This window comes from Diabrotica undecimpunctata, chromosome 1 (genome assembly GCF_040954645.1).
Source record: "Diabrotica undecimpunctata isolate CICGRU chromosome 1, icDiaUnde3, whole genome shotgun sequence".
NCBI classification, from domain to species: Eukaryota; Metazoa; Arthropoda; class Insecta; order Coleoptera; family Chrysomelidae; genus Diabrotica; species Diabrotica undecimpunctata.
In genome coordinates, this window is record NC_092803.1 from 47,800,405 (window position 1) to 47,822,499 (window position 22,095).

Consider the following 22,095-nt stretch of genomic DNA (forward strand, 5'->3'; position numbering starts at 1 on the left):
AATACTCAAATCGCATAGCTTTCCAGTCATTGAATTGTATCTACTAATTTTTAAAGTCTATGCTTCAGTCTCATATAGCAGGATGATACATTATATTTACAGTACAGTACCTATCTGAGTGTAAGTTTAAGATCATTTGAAATAAAGAATGGTCTTATTCGTAGAAAAGCGTTTCTGGCTTGTTCTATCCTGTATTTTATCTCTTGGTCTGGATCTAGTATATTATTATTTAGACGGCGAAGGTAACTGAATCTTTCCACCTGTTTAGTGAGTTGCCCATTAATCGATATATCAGGATTATTTTTAGAAATTATCATTGTTTCTGTTATTTTTATTTACTTGGATACTACATGTTTCCATCTTGTACGATTCTATCTACCAACTTTTGCAGATTCTGTTCGTTGTCGGCGATTAGTGTAGTGTTGTCGACATAACAGAAATTGTTTATGATTTTCCCATTGACTTTTATCCTTCTCATACGTCATTTACACATATTTGTAAATATTTCCTCTAAATATAGATAAAACAACAGACGGTAGAGAACGCAATCTGTTCTAACCTCTATTTGAATCTTCATGACTTTGCTACCACCAGTCTCCGTTCTAGCAAATGCATCTTTATTTCACTACAGTTCTTGTATTATTCTGATATTATTTGAATCCAAAATTTTGCCTGTCTTATATATGTTGTTGAAGATTTTAAATTATCCTCTTCAATAAGTTTTTTAATCTCTGTATAAATATTATCTAGGCCTGGATTATGGGAAGTTGTTTTCGGTAAGATATGGGCTGGTTTACTCGTATATTTTATGTTCTGTTATCTTCAAATAAATCCGGTGTGTACTGGTTCCTCCATCTATCTCCAATTATTACCTTTTTGAATATTTTGTTGACTGTACGTGTTAGTATATTGCTGGTTTTATTGTTCTTATTTCTGCAATTTCGATATTTATTTTATGTACCATTCTGTCTTTACATCGTTTTGCAAAAACTTTGGTTCTTCACGACTTGACGGATCTCTGTCATCCAGATTTCTTTTGCCTTAATTAGTTTTCAAGCGGGTCGGGCCGAATCGCATTCGCTTAACTGTAAATGATCTAGCGAACGATGCTTAAGGCCCTGGTCAGAAAACAAAAATGCTAACGTAGTAGTTTAAAATTCTAAATGAATCTGCTACTTGACATTTTAGTAGCATTAATAAGTTTCTGATTAAATATTTATTGAAATGGTCTACGCGTAATCTTATTAGTAAAAGTAAATAAGTTATAATTTGCTTTCGCCAAAATTTCTTTCTATTTGGATTGTCTATCTCTTTGCCTTTCTGTTGTTTTGTGTCTGAATTTTGTACTTTTGCATTATAGTGTCTTGTCCTATTTTAACATAACCATTAATTTTTTCTGCTTCTGCGAATCGGCAGAAGTATCGGACGACCGCGCAAAAGATGGAATGACAACCTTCCGTAGCGGTATTAATCCGCCGATGAACAAGCAGAATTGCTTATAAAGAGGAAGAAGAAGATTAATTTTCACTATTCTTATATAATAATGGTAATATACTTCGTTAAATTAAAAACAATGAGAAAACTAAAAAATACAGAGACATAAGCGTTACTAGCTCATTGGGGAGGATGTACGGTCGATTGATAAAAGAACAAATCGAAAGAAAATATGAAGAAATAGGTCAGAGTAACTTCCGTGCTGGCAGATCTTGTCTAGACAATATATTTGTACTTCAACAAATTATATAGAAAAGAGCAGCTAGAAATTGACTGACTCATTTAGTGTTAGTTGACTTAGAGAAGTCCTATGATACAGTACCCTTAAAAAGATTGTTTGAAATATTGACGAAAGCAAGTCTTAAAGTATTACCAATAATCCCTCATTATTCTTGTTACAATTATTGATAAAACACGAAAATATGTTGTATTTATTTTCGATATATTTCAGTAATTACTATTTAAATGGGAATAAGCCACAATTAAAGGTTAAAGTACGTTTATTGACGTTTCAATTTCCACTTCGGAAATCGTTCTCGATATATTTCAGGTCAAACAAAACGAGTTTTTGTCTCGTCCGTTTTCCATTGAGGCGCCTACTAAAGCAGGTGGTTTCTTTTGATATCTAAACACGCTTAGATATTATGTCACCGCCAATTCTCCCCTTCTTAATATAAAAAGTTATCATTTTAACGACCACAACTGATCATAAATGTTTTTTTCTTAGTACCAACCGCTTCGCTAATTCATAACAAGTTTTTTGTTTATCTAGAACTGGGTCAATAATGTTTATTTGTTCTCGGAACTCGTAAAAGGGCAATAATTCTTTTAGTTTTATTGTTTTATTATTATGCATAATAATAAAAGTTTCTTCGTAAATGTATAGAAAAAGTTGATTTCTACAACCCACTGTTAGGATGTTTAAAGTTCATTAAAACCATTGAAATTTGGCGGCTCTTTTTGCTATAAAATACTGGATTGAAGCGGCATTCACAGATTTCGCTCTCGGTCCCCGTGCCGGACAGTAGTTACATTCCAGACTTCTCTCTGGATCTTCACGCGGGATAGTCATACCAACTAGACTCCATTCTTGGTGCCCATACCTAATAGTAAGTACATCTCGACCTCTCAAGATTTGTGTAAAAATACACGCGCTCTACGTAAACTTTCGTTCGCACATAGCAGAAAAATAAAAAGTTTTAGTTTCAGTTAAATACGTTTGTAAATAAATATCTTTTGTAACAGTGCAACGTAAAATAAAGTGCCCTTAAATGTATCAAGCATTATTATTACCATTTCGACTTAAAAAAAAATTTCGACGAAGGATTATTTAATTAACAAAAAGAGAAATCAAACGATTTCTACCTAGCGAAATCGAATTCAACTTTTTACCACTGTGTTTCCTAAAACTTGCGAAACAAACAGCTGGATAAATTACTGGGCAAGGGAATCTAAAATTGCATTCCACATGCCGTTCATCCTGGTCAAAATTCGTAGTGAATTTAGTTTCTGGTACTCCAAACGAAGTAAGTAATAAAACATAATGACGGTATTAGATTTTTGTTATGATACAGGGCAGCGACAACCGCTTATACGTATTTCGACCTCTTTAGGTCTCGTCCGAACGGTATAGCCACTGCTCTGACCTGCTCTTTGACCAGGATGAACGGCATGTGGAATGCAATTTTAGATTCCCTTGCCGAGTAATTTATCCAGCTGTTTGTTTCGCAAGTTTTAGGAAACACAGTGGTAAAAATTTGAATTCGGTTTCGCTAGGTAGAAATCGTTTGATTTCTCTTTTTGTTTTTAGATGGCGTAGTTACGTCCGTATATAGTTATTTTGATAACTATTGTATAGGACGGGAGAGATTTTTGTTTTGGTTCAGAGCAGTGGCTATACCGTTCTGACGAGACCTAAAGAGGTCGAAATACGTACCTATAAGCGGTTGTCGCTGCCCTGTATCAAAACAAAAATCTAATACCGTCATTATGTATGATTATTTAATTATTTAATCCAAGCTTACATACTTAGCCAGTTCCAACGTCTGGCCCGCTACTTGTGTTGTAGAAAGGAGACAATTCACAACAGAAGGCCTAAGTTATATATACAACAACGATATAGCGCACATGTACATAAATACAAAAAGTGTCGTTAAAATAAAGAATATAATTTCAGACGTTTTCCTATCACAAAAGGTTTGAGGCAAGAATGTTCTTTATCTCCAACTCTATTTAAAATTTATTTTCAGGAAGCATTAAATAACTGAATGAGAAAATGAACAGGAATGGAAATAGAACTTAAGAACAAGTACATAACAAATCTTTTCGTCGCAGATAATCAAGTGATTATGGCAAATGATGAGGAAGATATGGATTATATGATTCGAAAGTTAACCGAAGAATACGAAAATTGGGGACTCACCACCAACATTAACAAAACGGAATATCTAAGAATAAAGGACGAAGAAAGAGACCCACAAATCTCGATCAGATATATAAAAGATTGCAAAGAATTCTTTGCATTCTACCTAACGACAGTGATAGCGAAGAAAGGAACATCGAAACGGGATATTCAGCAAAAAATACAATTGGGCCGAAATGTGGTACAAACACTAAACTCATTACTTTGCTCTCCTCCCGCATCTCCGATGAAAGAGAAGAAAAGCTGGAAGTGGTAGGGATATACAGACTTTATCACATCTCAAATGAAGAAAGAAGAAGAAGAACAGGAAGCATTTACAATATCGTAGATACAATAGAATCTAAACAACTTTTATGGCACGGGCATGTAATGTAATTACCAGACGAATGGAAGGCACGATGGTCAGACCAAATAAAGTGCGCTACCGGTTATACTCTCTGTCTGAGGCAGCACACCGCGCTCAGGAGAGAGAAGAATGGATAGCAACCATTCGTCAAATACCATAACGTCACCACATCCTTACGAAGGATAAAGGATATAGTAGGATGTAATGCAAATGGAAGACGAACGATGGCCAATACATACCTTAAACTATAATCCATGGAATATAAGATATATATATATATATATATATATATATATATATATATATATATATATATATATATATATACAAAACTAAAAAGGGAAATAATAAACAATTTAAAAAACATTTTTATTAATGGTTTAAAACATAGAAAAACATTAGAAAAGTGTATTTTGTCCAGATAGAATATACTTTCCTCTGGAGATCGTTTTAGTTCCCCCCGGGCGTTCGTAAAAGCAAAAATGATTATAGAAATACTGCTTTCGAAATTTACCCTTAGAATTATACTTCCATTGTAAAATATTTTCTTGTTTTAATAAAGTATTTCGTGTTAAACCCAAGTCCCTTTCTGTAAGAACACTCTTTTGATTTGTTGCTAAATTTCTTAATGAATCCAAAGCTGAACCATTCACTTTTGAAGATGGTCTCGCATTCTGATAGACAAATCCAATCTCAGCACAAGGTAAATAGAATTTGGTGTTTTGCGTTAAAAAATCATAAGGAATGTGAGCGTGGGCATCTGCCTTTTCAAAATACCTCACCAGGTTACTTCTTATCATTTCTATGTACTCTTGTCTTGATGAAACACCTGGAAAATGAAACTATATAAAGATAGGTTGATGTTGAAAATTCTTAATATCGAAAAAATTCAAGAAAGAAGATGATTCAGTAGTATCCGAATCGAATTATATATTATATAATTATTATTATATAGATGCAAAAAATCCGTAACTTGCGGTGGAAGCTATCGTGCTGAAAATTAAATAGTCGTGCGTCACGCGGCCGCTAACGATGCTCTTGGAACACTGGGTGAAATCCCATTGAATATCAGCATTGTTCCTGTAAAGGGGGCTCTACAGGAATCGACCAACGTCTCCAGCTACTCGTGGAAATAAATATGAATACTCACCAACATACAAGGCAAGCACGGTGTTTAAATGCCAAAAACCGACCACTGTAAACCAACCCTACACAAATTGCGTCGAAAGGCCTTTTCAAAGTCTATAAAGCAGGCGTGTACCTCTTGGTTAACATCTAGACATCTCTGTGTTAGGACGTTTAAGGCAAAGAGAGCTTGTCTTGTACCTAATCCTTTTCTGAATCCCATTTGTGTATCGTTAATATCGATATCTAACTTTTGATAGATTCGGTTGTGGATGACTCTAAGAAATATTTTAAGCAGATGACTCATCAAGGAGATTGTTCGATGATCCGAACATTGCATTGCCTTAGTTTTTTCGGTATGTTGACAAACGTAGACAGCAACCATTCTTGAGATATTATACCAGTACTGTATATTGTATTGAATAGATGTAATATTATGGTTACGGATTTATCATTCAAAACCTTCAACAGTTCTGTAGGAATTTCATCAGGTCCATTTGCTTTTCCATTTTTAGCGTTTCTTATTGCGTATTCTACTTCTTCTTTGAATATGTCTGGTCACTTCCATTGATTATCTGAGTTAAGTTGTTTCTATCGTCTTCAAATAATTCATTCAGGTATTCTGCCCATCTTTTTATTTTATTCTCTAGATCTACAATAAGATTTCCATCTTTGTCTTTAAGTTTACTTATTTGGCTTTTCTTTATGCTTCCTGTTATCTCTTTTACTTTTTTGTGCATATTGAACGCATTGTACTTTTTCTCATATGTTTCCATTTTTTCACACTGTTCTTTAATCCACGCCTCTTTGGCTTCTTTTATTCTCTTTTTTATGTGTTTGTTGATTTCTTTGTATTTGTCTAGGTAATTCTTCATCTTTCTTCTTTGTTCCATTGTCTAGTATATCTTGTGTCATCCACCCCTTATTCTTTGTTGTTGTTTTTGTAAGATGTTTCTTTCCTGCTGTTTGTATAGCTGTATTTATGTACTTTAATTTTTGGTTAACGTTATTTGTATCGTTAATTTGTTGCTGCACTGAACAGAGGATTTCATTTATTTCTTCTCCTGTTTTTTGTCGTATATTTTTGTTTCTAAGTTTATTTAAATCTAGTGCCTTTCTGTGTGGTATTCTAATCTTTTTTGGTCTCGCCTCTATCACAGTAACTACCGGATTATGATCTGAGCCTAAATCAGCTCGTGGGTACGACTTAGTGCATTTAACAGCATTACGATACCTCCTTGCTATCATAATGTAGTCTATATGATTTCTCACTATTTTTTCTTTGGTACGTTGTGGAGATGTCCATGTATATAACCGTCGAGGAGGTAATTTGAAAAAGGTTTTTGTTATTACGAAGTCTTCGCTTTGGCAAAATTGAATCAATCGATCTCCTCTGTCATTTCTGTTTCCTACTTGTTCTCCTACCTTACCTTGACCCACCTTGGCATTAAGATCGCCCACTACAGGTAACAACCACTGTCAAAAATTACATACTAATAGTAATCGCATACTAAGTATTGGAGCGGGGGGTTAGACAAGGAGACCCAATGTTACCTAAACTTTTTAATACTGTGCTGGAATATGCTGGAACAATTACGAATTTGGATTGGCTGACAAAGGGAATAAAAATAGATAGAGAATATCTAAACAACCTACGTTTCACCGATGATATAGTCATAATAGCTGAGGGCTTGTAGACATGTGGGCAAGAAGTAGAAGTTATAGATAAATATAAATATCTAGGACATGAAATTATGATTGACACGGATAATCAGACCCATGTACTAAAGACAAGAATCGGTCTTAAGTGGGCAGCATATGGAAAACTGGGAAAAACTTTTAAAAGTGAGATGCCCACATGCCTGAAGAAAAAAATATTTAATCAATGGGTCCAGAAACCTTTACTTTAACAAAAGCCTCGGTTACTAAACTAAGAGTCAGACAGGGAAGAATGGAGCGATCCGTGTTAGGAATAACCCTGCGGGACAAAATAAAAACCGAAGAGGTCAAGAGAAGGACCAAGGTGACTGATGTCATCAAGGATAGCCAGACTTACTAAAATGGAGATGGGCAGGACATATAGACATTGGAATGGAGACCAAGGAAAGAAAAGAGAAGCGTCGGTCGACCACCTAAACGATGGACTGACGATTAAGGAAGACAAAATAAAAACTGGATGAGAATGGCGCAAGATAGAAGGGGTTGGAAACACGAGGAAGAGGACTACGTCCAGCAGTGGACTTTTGAGGCTAAATGATGATGATGAAAGATATGAAAACATGAAGATGTGAAGATGATACGGCATGCGATCAGTAGGTATAGGTGAATTAATAGTAAAATCGAAAGAAAATATCATTCCTAGAAAGGCATCTATTTTTGGCTGAATAACTGCAGAAATTTTAAAACAACTACCTAAGATGTTTATTCAAATCGACTTATGCTGCTTTACGTTTAAATCAAGTATCTAGGCTTTGAAAATTTGCGGAAATAGCATTGATATCCAAGTATAAAGATATGAAGTGGTGGTAGATTCAGCAGAACTTCCAAAACCGCTGTAGGAGTTTTTATAGCACCCGTAATACACAGGAAAGCTATCCTTTGTGTATTACTTAGCAGCCTTATTGCTCCCACTTGTTGCGTCTTTGTCCATGTCACAGACCCATAGGTTATTATTAGTCTAATAACCCTTGTACATAACCATGGTCATTTTAGGGTTGAACCTCCAATTCCTACAGCACAGTCTTCTATATCTGCCCAAGGACATAGTAGCTTTCTGTGTGGTTTTTAGTATGTGAGTATATCATATAAGCCTATGATCAAAGTATACCCCTAGGTATTTTGTTTCTTTAGCAAATGCAATCTCTGTTCCTCCCAGCACCGGTGACTTTAGGCCTTGTAATGCTGAAGTTAACAATTTGTTTTTGTGAGCATTGGCTATCACCAGAGAGCTATATAAATAAGACTTCTAGGAATAACTTCATGTGATAAAACTAACAAATGGATTAGTCAACGGACAAAAGTCGAATACATGGTACAAAGAATATGTTGCTTAAAATGGAACTGGGCTGGACATGTGGCTAGAAATTAAGAAAGCTGGAGTGGAAATATGACTAAATGGGGACCATGGGGAGAAAGAAGAAGCGTACGAAAATCGCAACAAAGATGATACGACAACTTAAAAAGATTAGAGGGACTAAATTGGTACCGATTAGCCCAGACTAGAGAAAACTGGAGAGAGGTCTATGTCGAAAATATGGAGAATAGATGAAGTAGAATAAGATAGGTTTTTAAAATAATTACCTTTGTAACCTGAATTAACCTCAGTGATAGATCTGAGATTATTATTTTTTACTTTAATCGTTTCTGACTTATCAACATGTGTAAGTATGGATCTTGGCTTTAATATCTTTGAAGTAATAATTTCCTTTTCTAGATTACCAGTCGATTCAAGACTATTTCTGAACGTTGGATTTTGCACATCATTTTTGTAATCACTGGGTTTCTTCCCAATTTTTGAAGTAGCAGCTTGAGAATTTAAGTAACAAATCGATTTAGAAGCATTTGGACTCTTGCATAAATCTCGTTCTTTGGAATTTGCATATTTACCAAAGGATGAAAGCGATTTTTGTTTTTCTAAAGTATTTGGTATATTTTTAGGAGCAGGATCGAAGAATTCGTAAATAATTTTTTTGTTAGTAGAGTTAGTGAAAAGACAATTAAGATAACTATTTTCTTCGTAATGAAGAATCTGTTTTCTTCCTAAAGAATAATCTTCCCAACGAAGCTCTTCGAAAGATTTACTTTTGTATTCCTTCATAAAGGTTATAGAATGGATAAAAACATTACAAGTTAATTCACCATAATAATCAATACCGTTCGTTATACGAAACACAATGGGAGTGCCCATAATATCTTTTCTGTAGACTGGTCTTAAAGGAGGGAAATTCTCCAGGTAAAAATCCTCTATGACCACAAATTTTGAAGCATCATCTTCCAGAGAATCTTTTTTGGGAACTGTGATTATTATTCCAGATTTTCGTTTTTTTCTTGAAATATTTTCAACTCTTTTAATTGTTAGGGACATTGTGAATTTTAAAATCAACAAAAACTATATTTATTTATGAGCTAAAATTTTGTTTGTCAGTTTTGACAGAAATATTTTTAAAATTGTTTTGTGTCTTCTTCTAACATCTTAAGTGGTCATCTAAAATGTATCGTGTACAGCAACAAAGCTTATGTTTAAATAATCACATAAAGGAAAACTTTTGAAATAATGAGAACTAAAGTGGTGGTTGAACAATTTGTAGAACTCTAAGATTAGATCAAGTTCCATTCAGAAAAGAAGGGGCTAAGAAAGAGAAAGAGCAGAATACATCAAAAAGAAGAATCTCTCTTCAATCCTAACCTCCCAAAGGGGGTGTCGTGGTCATCGTGATGCAATGTATTGTCCGTCTCCAAAGATCTCTGTATCTGGTCGTTTCTTTTAACTCATGCATAGATCTTTTGCATATTCAGGAAGAAATTGTCAAAACCTTTTAGAAAAAAAAAACGAGCTGTGCCATGGAGACCCCCTCTACTGTAAATACTCTACTCTACTCGCTCCGTGCGTGACCATGGTAGGGGTACCTTGAAACGATGCCAGCGTGCGTAGCGGCGAAATATGACGAAATTGGACCTTTTGGATTTTTTTACGCATAAATTTTATCAAAAATGGGTGCAAATACATGTTGCGTATTTAATTGTGCTAATAATAGCAAAAATAGTGAGTGTAGTTTTTATAGTTTTCCAAAGATTGCATATAAATTACAGAAAAGAAAAAGATTGATTCGTGCTATTAATATGAAAAAGTAAATATCACATAATTTCATTTTTATGCAATTGAAATAGGAAAAATTTAAATAATTTACCTTAAATGATATTTCGTAAGGCTTCAAGCTAACTGCAGCCTGCTTGATGACTTTAGCTTTTATATCATAATTTTTACTATTATTGTTTTTAATTACATGCTCTTCCACATGCAAAAACTTGATTTGCCAGTACTAGATTTTTCCCTTTCTTTTCTGTTTGGGGTTGAAAAGATAAAGTTGATGAATTTTTAGGAATCCAGTTTTTAATACTACATTTATTTTGTACATAAACTGAAAAAATATAATTAAAAAACTAATTATTAATACTTGTCAATTTCGTATCTATTTAACATATGCTTAAGCTCAAATTAAGAGGTCCAAAACTGTCAAATTAATGCGGTAGATGTCGCGTCAGTCACGCACGGAGCGAAAAAAGTAGTACTTACTTATGTCAAAAATCACAACCACCGGTTCAATATATTGAGTCATATGACTCAAGCATATGATTTAATAAACAGGACACATTTATCTCAAATAATAAGTGAATTTAAACTACCGCTCAAACTAGTTAGGCTCATCCAAATGAAGATGGCGGACACAGTGGTAAAATTAAAATCCATAGCATATTTTGATAATAACAGATTCAGAGAAACAGAAATAAAACAGAGAATTCAATAAAATAGGGATTCTTAATTCATTCGTATGGGATAAAAATATCTCAATTGAAAATAAGAAATTAATGGGTAGAGTCATAGTGGAATCAGTTTTGAGCTATGGATCAGAACTGAGGACTCTTAACGCAGATCATAAAAGAAGGCTTTTACTGGTAGAAATGGCCTATAGAAGAAGAAGCGCATGAATATCGAGAATAGAAATGAGAAGTAATGAGAAAGTAAGAACCCAATGGAAACAGGAGAAACAGTGGTGAATTTAATCCAAAAACAGTCTATTTAGGGGTTATCCAAAACCACACATTAAAAGTGTGTTGCAAGAACTTCACAGCAACCTTTCTGAATGATATTTTGGTGTCAAAAGAACACTGGTTAGAGTTCGAGATAGATTTTACTGGATCAATTGTCCTTGAGATGTAGAAGATCGGTGTAAGAAATGCGATTTATATAACGGTAGAAAAGTAACTAGAGTAAGAAGTGGTAAAATGGTACAATAGCTTTCTGGGGAGACTTTTGAACGACTTGTAGTGGATATTCTCGGTCCACTTCCGATGACACGATGACAGAGGAAACAAGTACTTACCTAATGGCCGCAATGGATTATTTTTCAAAATGGCCTGAAATTGCACCTCTTGTTTATCAAGTAGCGAATCATTAGCAGAAGCATTTTAGTGATTTAGAGTTACATTCTGATGTAGGACGAAATTTTAAATCAGAATTGTGGCCAGAATAAATAAAAACTAGGGTAAGTATTAAAAACACTCGCACTACGGCTCTTCATCCCTAATCAGAGGGAATTGTCGAATGAGGTAAATAGAACTGTTTGTCAATAGTTCTCAATGTATAATTTCGCTGTTAATCAAAAAGATTGGGATTCTTTAATTCCCCTATCCCTGTTAGCCTATAGATGTTCCGAACATGAAGCAACCGTCGTTATTTTTCATCGATGATGATCACCGGAAGAGAAATGAAGCTTCATTAGGATCTTATTATTGGAAGATTGTCTCTCTGAGAAGAAGAACGTTCATCCCTGACGTACATCGAAAATTTGAAAAAAAATTTGAAAAAATCATCGAATTTGCTCGTAAAAATTTAAAGCTTCAAAGTGATAAAGCCAACGCAAGGCTCAACATGCATACTACTGGTACAACTTTCGCAAGAGGTGACCCAGTATGTTTATACAAACCACACATAAGAAAGAACTTTGTGTGAAACTTCAATGAAACTGGGAGGCTCGTACACCATCCTACAGAAACTAAAAGATTTAATCTATTGCATCCAGTCTTCAGCTAGAAGTAAGCCCAAAGTAATGCATATCGAGAGATTAGCTCCACATCATGCAACTGATCTACCCTGTTGACTTCAATCCGTCCCTAATAGACAAGTTATTCGAGACGAACAACTATATAGAGGACAGAGCAGTGTTACGAAAGTCCAGTAATATTTATCTCTCATAGAAAAAGTCTCTTGACGAAAAAGAAGAAGTATTAAAATTCTAGAATATTCGAGATGCCATCAAAAAATCCTGAAATGTCTAGCGAAGTCTTAAAAGTCAGAATATATATATATATATATATATATATATATATATATATATATATATATATATATATATATATATATATGTATATAGTTTATAGCTTATAGCTTAATAACAGTAGTATTTTGAAGTTTATAGTTGTCATTGTATTACGTATTTTAAAACTGTTGGTGTTAAATAAAGTTATTTTAAAGAAGTGTAACAGTACTTTACGACGATTTTAGGAATGCCAAAAAACATAAATTAGATGAAAATCAATATCCGAACACCACATAACGGTTACTGGAAAATTATAGTACTGGAATAGGAAGGTATTCTCCTTCCTTAGGTTATGGTTACAGAATGGCAAAAACAGAAATCCAAAATACTATGTTATGCAGACGACGCCGCTTTAATCGCCGAGACAGAAGACGAGCTCCAAAGATTAACACACATCTTAATTATAACAGCCAAGAAATACAATGTGATAATATAAGCAGAAAAAACCAAATGTATGACAACACCTAAATACTTACTACGATGTAAAATCGAAATTGATGGAAAAATAATAAAGCAGGAAGCAAGGTTTAGATATCTGAGAATAGATATAACTAGTTACGGAGATGTTGAAGAAGAAGTACGATAAGAAAGCTTAAAAGCAAGTAAAGCGGCGGGATCTCTTAATGACACAATCTGGAAAAACAAATATTTAAGACAAGACACAAAAACAAGAATCTATAAAGCAGCAATTAGATCTATATTAACATACACGGCGGAGACAAGACCTGACACATCTAAAACGAGACGACTACTAGAAACAACAGAGATGAAAATACTCGAACGAATATCAGAGAAAAGTCTGTTGGATAGGGAGAGAAGCGAAAACATAAGAAGAGTAAAGAGCATGCAATATAGAAGACATAAATTAATGGGTGACAAAACGAAAAAAGGAGTGGAACGAACACATTAGTACAATGGCAGAGAATAGGACAGTACGAATAGCACGAGATAAGTCAACTAATGGACGAAGAAGTATTGGCAGACCAAAAAAAGATGGTGCGAAAATTTAAACAATTTAGGAGGCTATTATTGAAGAAGAAACAGGCTTTAAAGCTTACATATACTAAGTGACATAGAAATCCGAACACCCAGTTTAAATGATTTTATTTCAATAAAATTTGGTGTAATTTATTTATCTTACTGAAAAAAACAAGTGATAAAGTTTTTAGCCTTATCAGTTGGAGATTCCGGTTTTTATACTTTTTGTTTTTAAATTCACTAACAATCTAAAAATGAATATTTCAGCCGCAGTAAAGATCCAAATTTGGCGGATTGTGGTTCTTGACATTCTTTACGATTGGTTACGATGCCTAGAGTACGGAGACCTGTACGATTTCGTCAACTTAGTGAGTTTGATAGGGGCCGTATAGTGGGACTTCGGGAAGCTGGACTTTCTTTTCGGGAAGTTGCAGTTAGAGTGCAAAGAAGTGTAGACACCGTGGTTAGGTGTTGTCAGGCATGGCTTCAAGAAGGCCGTACGCAAAGAGCAAGGGGCACTGGACGCCGCCGTAGAACAACAGACCGTGAAGATCGCCGCCTAAGATTATTGGCCTTAAGAGACCGTTTCTCCACTACCAGCTCCATTGCAAATGAATGGTTTGCAGAACACGGAAGACTTATTGGCATGCGAAGTGTTTACCGACGAATGAGAAGTTTTGGCCTGTTTTCATACCGACCACACTGGGTCCTCCCTTTAACTCCAGAACACCGCCGTAATCGCCTTCAGTGGTGCAGAGAACGGTCACTCTGGAATCAGGAATGGAACAGTATTGTCTTTAGTGACGAGTCTTGATTTTGTTTAGGCATGCACGATGGTCGAGCGAGGGTTAGAAGGCGACGTGGTGAAAGGAGGAATCCACAGTATTTTATTGAAAGACATGTTCATCACACTGTTGGAGTTATGGTTTGGGGTGCTATAGCTTATGGTTCCAGGTCACCTTTAATCTTCATTAGAGGTAACATGAACGCGCAGCGTTATATCCAAGAAGTTCTAGAACCCCACCTTTTACCCAATCTTGACACCCTGGCAAATCCAACTTTCCAACAAGATAATGCCCGACCACATGTTGCAGAGTCACAATAGACTTCTTTCAACATAATGGTGTCACATTGTTAGCATGGCCACCAAGATCTCCCGACTTATCCCCAATTGAGCACGTGTGGGATATGATGGGTAGGAGATTGCTCAATTTGCAACGTCCTCCTCAGACTCTACAAGCACTTCGAGAGAAGTTGGTGATTGCCTAGAATGAGATACCACAAGAGGACATTGACCACCTGATCAGAAGCATGCCTAGGCGCGTTGGAGAATGCGTAACACATAGGGGTGCATCCACACATTATTAAAGGTAAAAGGGCTTTAAAGCAATGCAATAATTTTGAAATTTTAATCATTTACTTATTATGCTTCATTAAGTACTTATACAAAATTTTATTAAAATAAAATCATTTAAACTGGGTGTTCGGATTTCTATGTCACTTAGTATACAAGAAGGAAGAAGAAGTCAAAATTTATCTGCATGTAATGAGGCTGCGAGGCAATAGATCGTAGGTGACAAGCCCTTTTTTGAAACAATCAAGTGACTCCTTATACATGTGGTACCCATCAGCTAGACCTATACAAATTGGTACAGTATTCTAGAATTCTAAAATGGCTATCATAAATGGAAAATGTACAATAAACCAAAATAGCAGTACAACTAGTGTATACAAGATGGCTTCCGTGAAAAAAAAACTGACCACATTGTTTTAAATACTAGACATACTTAAACATTTAAAATGAAAGATGTTTCACTATAGAGTGAATTTTCTATCTCCTACAAACATTCAATTTTATAATAAACCAATAAATTATTCAAATAAATTTTTCTCCACCACTGTCGCAATTATCCTTTAGCACGTATTCTAAATACTTCAGAAAGTATAGATTTCCACTTGCTGTAGACTTGTCTTTGTGGATATAGAATGAGACTATCGTGCAGCCAGAGATTAAGAAATACTGTATATAAACTTTTTAAAAATAATTACGGTTTTGTGTTTATCATTCGATCATGACTAAAATTATTAAATTAATTAATCTAACATATCATGATTAGCGATGATCAAGTCTTGTTTTGTTTTTGACCTCTCGAGGGTTTAGTAAAATTAGGTTTGCGTGAGAGATAAAGGCAAAAACACAATGGCTGTTTATTCCAGTTACAACAAAACGGTTCCATTAATCATTTTACAGTAATGGAAGTTTTTACGTGATACAGGCCGGAGTTGATAGTTTGAGGCAACGAAGAATTTAATTTTGTTGAAATATATTTTAAATTAGTTTTTTTTACTTAATAAAATTATTATCAATTACTATGCAATAAATCAAAACTAAAGTGGGGGTTGAAAATTGTCCTACAAAGCAAATTAACTTACTTAACAATAATACCCTAAGAGCTACAACTCTCTATCTCTCTCTCTCTCTCTCTCTCTCTCTCTCTCTCTCTCTCTCTCTCTATATATATATATATATATATATATATATATATATATATATATATATATATATATATACATATATATATATATATACAGAATGTAGCAAAAAGGTAGGTCATAAATTAAATCACGTATTCTGGGACCAAAAATAGTTCGATTGAACCTAACTTACCTTAGTATAAATGTGCACATAAAAAAGTTACAGCCCTTTGAAGTTACAAACTGAAAATCGATTGTTTCGAATATATCGAAAACTGGTAGAGATTTTATAATTAAAATGGACATGTGGCTTTTACTCCAGTCGTCAGAGACGAAAATGCCACTGAAACTCTAAAAATCATATGAACAAGTTTAATTTTGCCGAGAATATTAATTTTGCGACCCAAAAAAAGAACTAAAAAAGTTTATCACTTTTACCCCAGGGCTTCCCCCTAAAAACCCCCTCGGGTTTTTAGGGGAAAGGTAGGGGGTAAAAACGCAAAAAAAATCGATTTACCAAGAAAATGTACGCCGTAAAAAAATGTTTCAAATATATAATGCAGCTGAGGTAATTTTAAACAAAAATGTTTATTAGTACTTTTTGTGTAAAATAAACCGTTCTCTCGCAAACAAGGCTTGAAGCTACCGTCGATTTTGATAGTTACGCGCGCGAGATTAAAGTTCAATAAAATTTGTTTCAGCTCGACGGTAAAAATTCGATATCTTTTGATCCAAATGTCCTATCGACAAAAATCAAGATGCGTTTTAAAGGTAAAAAGTTCAGCTTTCGTACGCAATTTTTGTATTTTGCCGCAAATATAAATTTGTCTCATCATAACAAACTCAGATTTTATAAAGGTATTAATGAATAAACATGGCATGATTTTCCATTTTTTATGATTCTAATGAGATCCATACAATATATGCCTTTCATTGACTGGCCACTGCGAAGTTTCGATTACTAGAGCCTAACCTTCAAAACCCATAGCATGAAATTTTAGTTTTGAGTTTTGGCAACAAATGTGAGGTATTTGAAATATGCTTAAAAAACGCTGAATTTAAACTTTCATAAAACTTTTTTTTTTCGATTGCACTAGTGCGTTTTTCAAAATAACCAAACTTCTTTTATAAACTACGTTCAAAATCGTCTTCTTGGAGGCACTTCCCTTGACATGATCGTTTGTAATGTAAAACATTAAATTCTGCGTATTTTATTCATATTTCAAATGCCTCATATTTGTTGTCACAAATCAAAATCGAAATTTCATGTCATAGATTTTAAAGATTGATCTCTAAAAATGGAAATTTTACTACAACTGGTAAATGAAAGTGATCAATCCTATGGATCTCACGAGAATCGTAAAAAATGGCAAAACTCGCGCCACGTTTATTTATTTAACACCGTTTGAGGCAAAATACAAAAATTACATACGAAAGCTGCACTCTTTACCTTTAAAACGCATCTTGATTTTTGTCGATAGGATGCTTGGATCAAAAGATATCGAATTTTTACCGTCAAGCTGATAAAATTTTTATTGAACATTGATTTTGCGTCCGTAGTTGACAATAAAAATCGAAGGTCGTTTCAAGCGTTGTTTCTGAGAGAACGGTTCATTCTACACAAAAAGTGCTAATTGACTTTTTGTTTAAAATTGTCTCAGCTATATATTTTATTTGAAATATTTTTTCCTACGGCGTACAGATTCTTGACAAATCTATTTTTTTGCGTTTTTACCCCCATACGAGGGGGGTTTAAGGTTGAAGAGCAGGAGTAAAAGTGGTAAACTATTTTGCATCTTTTTTCTGGTCCTAAAATTAATATTCTCGCCAAAGTTCAGCTTGTTCCTATGATTTTTAGGGGTTAACTCTCTGTCGACTGGACTATTTTTTATGGCAAGAGTATCTTTAAAAAAAATAACAGTGAAATTTGTACACCCCATAAACCTTAAACCATTAATTAAACACAATGTTTTTAAAACTTTTATGCCTCTTAGTACTTTTTCGATAAGCCACTTTTTATCAAAATGGAGCTACTTTTTTATTATATTTTAAAAATTCTCTAGTCGGCTGTATAACACTTGTTGCTATGGTTACTATGTATTAAATAGTAGCATCAACAATACATAGTACATACATCAGTAATAAATATTCCAAATATTGTTGATTTAAGATTATTAAGAAAAACTAAATTTTCCAATACAATGGTGTACACGTTTTCAGAAATGCCAGATATGCATTTAATTCTGGGTAAGTTTGAGCAGGCTAAATTAGGGTTTAAAGATAATTATTGGTAATTAGATAATTATAGGTAAATGCCAAGGGAATAGTGCAGCAAGGCGTTATGCAGAAAAATATCGTAATCGAAATACACCAGGCAGACGATTATTTCTTTCAGATCGTCTTTTACCAGAGACAGGCACATTGCGACCGCAACTTGTTGGTAATAATGGTCGACCAAAAGTAGATACAAACGATAAAGAGATTTTGGAAGCAATTCAAGAAATCCGTGGAAGCAGTACAAGAGTAGTAGCGGCTCAATTAGATGTTTCTCACATGATGATTTGGAGAAGATTGAAGGAACAGCAGTTTCATCCTATCACTTAACATGTATTCAAGAATTACTGGATAAAGATTATCCTAAAAGAATGGGATTTTGCGTTTGGATTTTAACGGAAAATACACAAAATATCAATTTTATTAATCTGTTTTACTCTCATCACCAAAGAAATTTTAAAGTCAATGTTTGGGCTGGAATTGTGGATAATAACCTAATAGGGCCAGTATTTCTTCCAAATGGATTCCAAGTGGATGTTGAAGGATCTGAAAACAAAAAGAATATAGAAGAATTCTAAATGGGCACTTTAATGCAACAGTACTATTAATACGGTTACAAAAATATTAAATATTAAAAAGCTGACAAAATAGAACCGGAAAACTATAGAGGCATCAATCTAGCAAACCCCACGCTGAAACTAACGACAACAATTTTAACCAAATTAATTAACGAGCGAATTTCATTTGAGGAGGAACAACAGACCGGTGTTCCTTTGTTTAATTGACTTAAAAAAGCATTTGGCATAGTAAGTAAGTAAGTTCGTGTAACCTTCTGGCTAAGGTCTAGTGTTAGGGTTTTCAGTTCGCGCAAGCGCCCCTAACATGACTTAACGACTACTTTCGTAGCCGGGACCGACGGCTTTACGTGCCCTTCGAAGCACGGTGGCAGCTCAGTTAAATTAGAAATTGAAAATTTTGTCGGTGCCGGGATTCGAACCCGGGCCCTCCAGCTTGTTAAGCCAGTAACACAGCCACTGAGCTACGGCTGCCACTATGGCATAGTAAGGCTGAAGGACGTTATTCACCTTTTTTGCAATAGACAAATTCCATTAGATATTATTAAAACAATGAAAGAAATACCAATATTATTCATGTTTATTCATGTTAAAAATATAAAATCACGCCTCAAATATGTACAAAACCTCAATTAAAATTATATTATAGATATTCATGAATTGTATAAAAGGAATTTTTAATCAATATTTTTTAATTTTATTTTCAAATTCCTTTACAGGCAAGTTTCTGATATTCTCAGGCAGAACATTAAAACATTTTATTGCCCAATACCTTGGTCCATTTTGACAATTTTTCAAATGCCAATATGCTGGTATCATAGTCTGCTTTAACCTAGTATCGCAACCGTATTGATCTTCGTAACTTCTATAAAGGTTGATATTTCTGTTAATGAATCGGAGGTTTTCTAGAATGTACTGTGACGATACAGCAAGAATTCCCAGACTTTTATAGGTCTAACGGCAGGCCTCCCTAAATCCCAAACCAGGTAAGAACCCCTACTGTCTTTATCCGCAGACCAAAAACTCTGTGAGTATCAGCTGCATGGCCCCAGACAAGGATGGAGTATGAAAGATGTGAGTGGAATATAGAGTAATACCATTGATTATAAACCACCCAATTGGTGGTTTATAATCAATGGTAATACTTAGTACATATAATAGAGGATTATGAATATAAATGAGAATTTAGTTTATACTCCAAATTTTGTAGTAAATATTCCACGTGGTACGAATAAAAAACATAAGTAGATACTCGACTTGAGTAGGCACTTTTATGTACAGTTTGTTGTGAGAATGTTTTCATTTTTGATATGAATAAAAATATCTTTATGCTCTTTAGGATGAGAATCTACTCCACAAATTTGGAGTCTAATAGTTACCAGACTTCAGTTTTATCGTGGCAAAGCTATGGCTGAGTTCATATTTAATTTGCGTTCAAAAAAATATTATAAACCAAGAAGAAGTACGTGTGATTGTGACTAAAGTATTATATCGATTTAATAAAGAAAATGTTAAGTGGCTTTCAAATACCTTTTTGAGTGAAGAATCGGAAGAAACAAGAGAGAGAATGCTCCTAAAATAAAAGTGTAACATGGAGTAACCTAGACTTTAACAGAAATATATTTTTTGGTTCTAAATAACTTTGTAAAATAAATTTAATTTGGCTACCTTATTTATATCATTAATTATTTATTTTATCATGTGTTCATTAAAAAAAAATCTCTAGGTACTTTAACCGTGGCTAGTCCCAACTTGCGGGGAGAAAGGGCTTTGAATTGAGTAGGGACCCTTCAGAACTTTGCGTAAGACAGACTATGCGGAGAAGTCCTCAACCCCGATACGGCGCGTCCCAATGGCTGATAGGGAAAGTTCCTGCAGATATGCAGGACAGGTACGAATAAGGCATAGCCAAATAAGTACCCGGGGATCAACTGATGACATGGCATTAGGCAGCAGTAATGTCATTGCTGAATTAAAGCTGTAGGAAAGTAAAAAAAAATCCTGTAGGCTTAATTCTATATACTCACAGGCGCGACTCGCATTATGAGTCAAACGGCTATGACACTGCGATGTGAAAGGCAACGGGAAACCACCCCATAAATAGTCCCTAGTTCATTCATCATGGTTAATGTAAACCAATTTGGAGAAAGTACTGAACATGGACTTCGCATACCAAGATCCGGCAGGGGAAGAAGAACACTAAAATGTAAGGCTTCTGAGGTCGTCAACCCACGAAATCCTTACCAATATTTAAACACTAATAGAGAAAAAGTGTGCACGTGGAACGTTCAAAAATCTGTACGTAGAATGTTCGATGTATTTGTTCGTTTGAAGGGGGAAAGAGACACAACACCATTCAAGAAATGAAAAAACTAAATATCGACGTGATGGGAATTAGCGAGATGAGATGGCCAGGCTAGGGACAGTGGTGTATGGATGAGCATATAGTATATTATGCAGGAAACGATAAACCACATCACTCGAATGGCGTAGTGGTGATTCTGAGTAAAAAGGTCGCTGGGGCTATGATCAGCGTGCTACCTCTCTCTGATAGAGTCATTCTGATGAAGCTGAAAGCAGACCTATTAATACGAACATCATTCAAATTCACCATCAGAAAAGCCAGAAGAGGTTATCGAGGAGTTCTAGGCACTTGTACAAAAAGCACTAAAATATACCAAGAATAATGAGCTTATCATCATCATGGGTGTTGTTCTGAAGCTATTTTCTTGTGGCATTTTAAAGTAATTACTATATAAATGTGAATAAGCCACAATTAAAGGTTAAAGTACGTTTATTGACGTTTCAATTTCCACTTCGGAAATCGTTCTTAAAATACAAACATTAGTAAATTAAACAAATTTGGTTTTTTTGTTACTTAGTGAAAAATTCTTCTAATTTAATTTTATCTGACTCATTTATATTGACAATTCAGACATACATTATACATTTTAAAGTAAATGACTTTAAAATGATATTACCAATATTGTTGAGTTGCGATCCTGGAACGACTTTACTTATAAGATAGTTCATTCGATTACATGAAATCAACTTTAACTTGAGAATATCCATCAGAAAAGATCATAGCATGTAATTCGTCTTTAAAAGGACAATGATGACAGTAAAATTCTCCTGTTAGTAATTCCATAGTAAATTATGAGGGAAAAACAAAACCAGGAAAAAAACCTCATAATACTATCCCAACATGGTAAGTATTTGGTCGTACCTTCAATAAACACCAAATTCTGATTTTATATGTTTGTTATTTAAAAAACATAAATGGTGTATGCTCTATATGTTACTGACTTA

At 34.4% G+C, this 22,095-nt stretch overlaps 2 protein-coding genes across 2 annotated transcripts; one reads left to right on the forward strand and one right to left on the reverse strand.

Moving 5' to 3' along the window:
• The first annotated feature begins 3,779 nt into the window (after nucleotides 1-3,779).
• LOC140444399 (uncharacterized) lies at nucleotides 3,780-4,172 on the forward strand. Its single transcript, XM_072536168.1, has one exon. It carries the CDS (start codon nucleotides 3,780-3,782, stop codon nucleotides 4,170-4,172), a length of 393 nt encoding a protein of 130 aa, XP_072392269.1.
• A 444-nt stretch (nucleotides 4,173-4,616) lies between these two features.
• On the reverse strand, nucleotides 4,617-9,557 carry LOC140438862 (uncharacterized). The gene is made up of 2 exons (XM_072528505.1): nucleotides 8,688-9,557; nucleotides 4,617-5,091 (listed from the first exon to the last, which is right to left on the reverse strand). The coding sequence occupies exons 1-2, from the start codon at nucleotides 9,469-9,471 to the stop codon at nucleotides 4,661-4,663; spliced, it is 1,215 nt and encodes a 404-aa protein (XP_072384606.1). The 5' UTR covers nucleotides 9,472-9,557; the 3' UTR covers nucleotides 4,617-4,660.
• Between the last annotated feature and the right edge of the window lie 12,538 nt (nucleotides 9,558-22,095).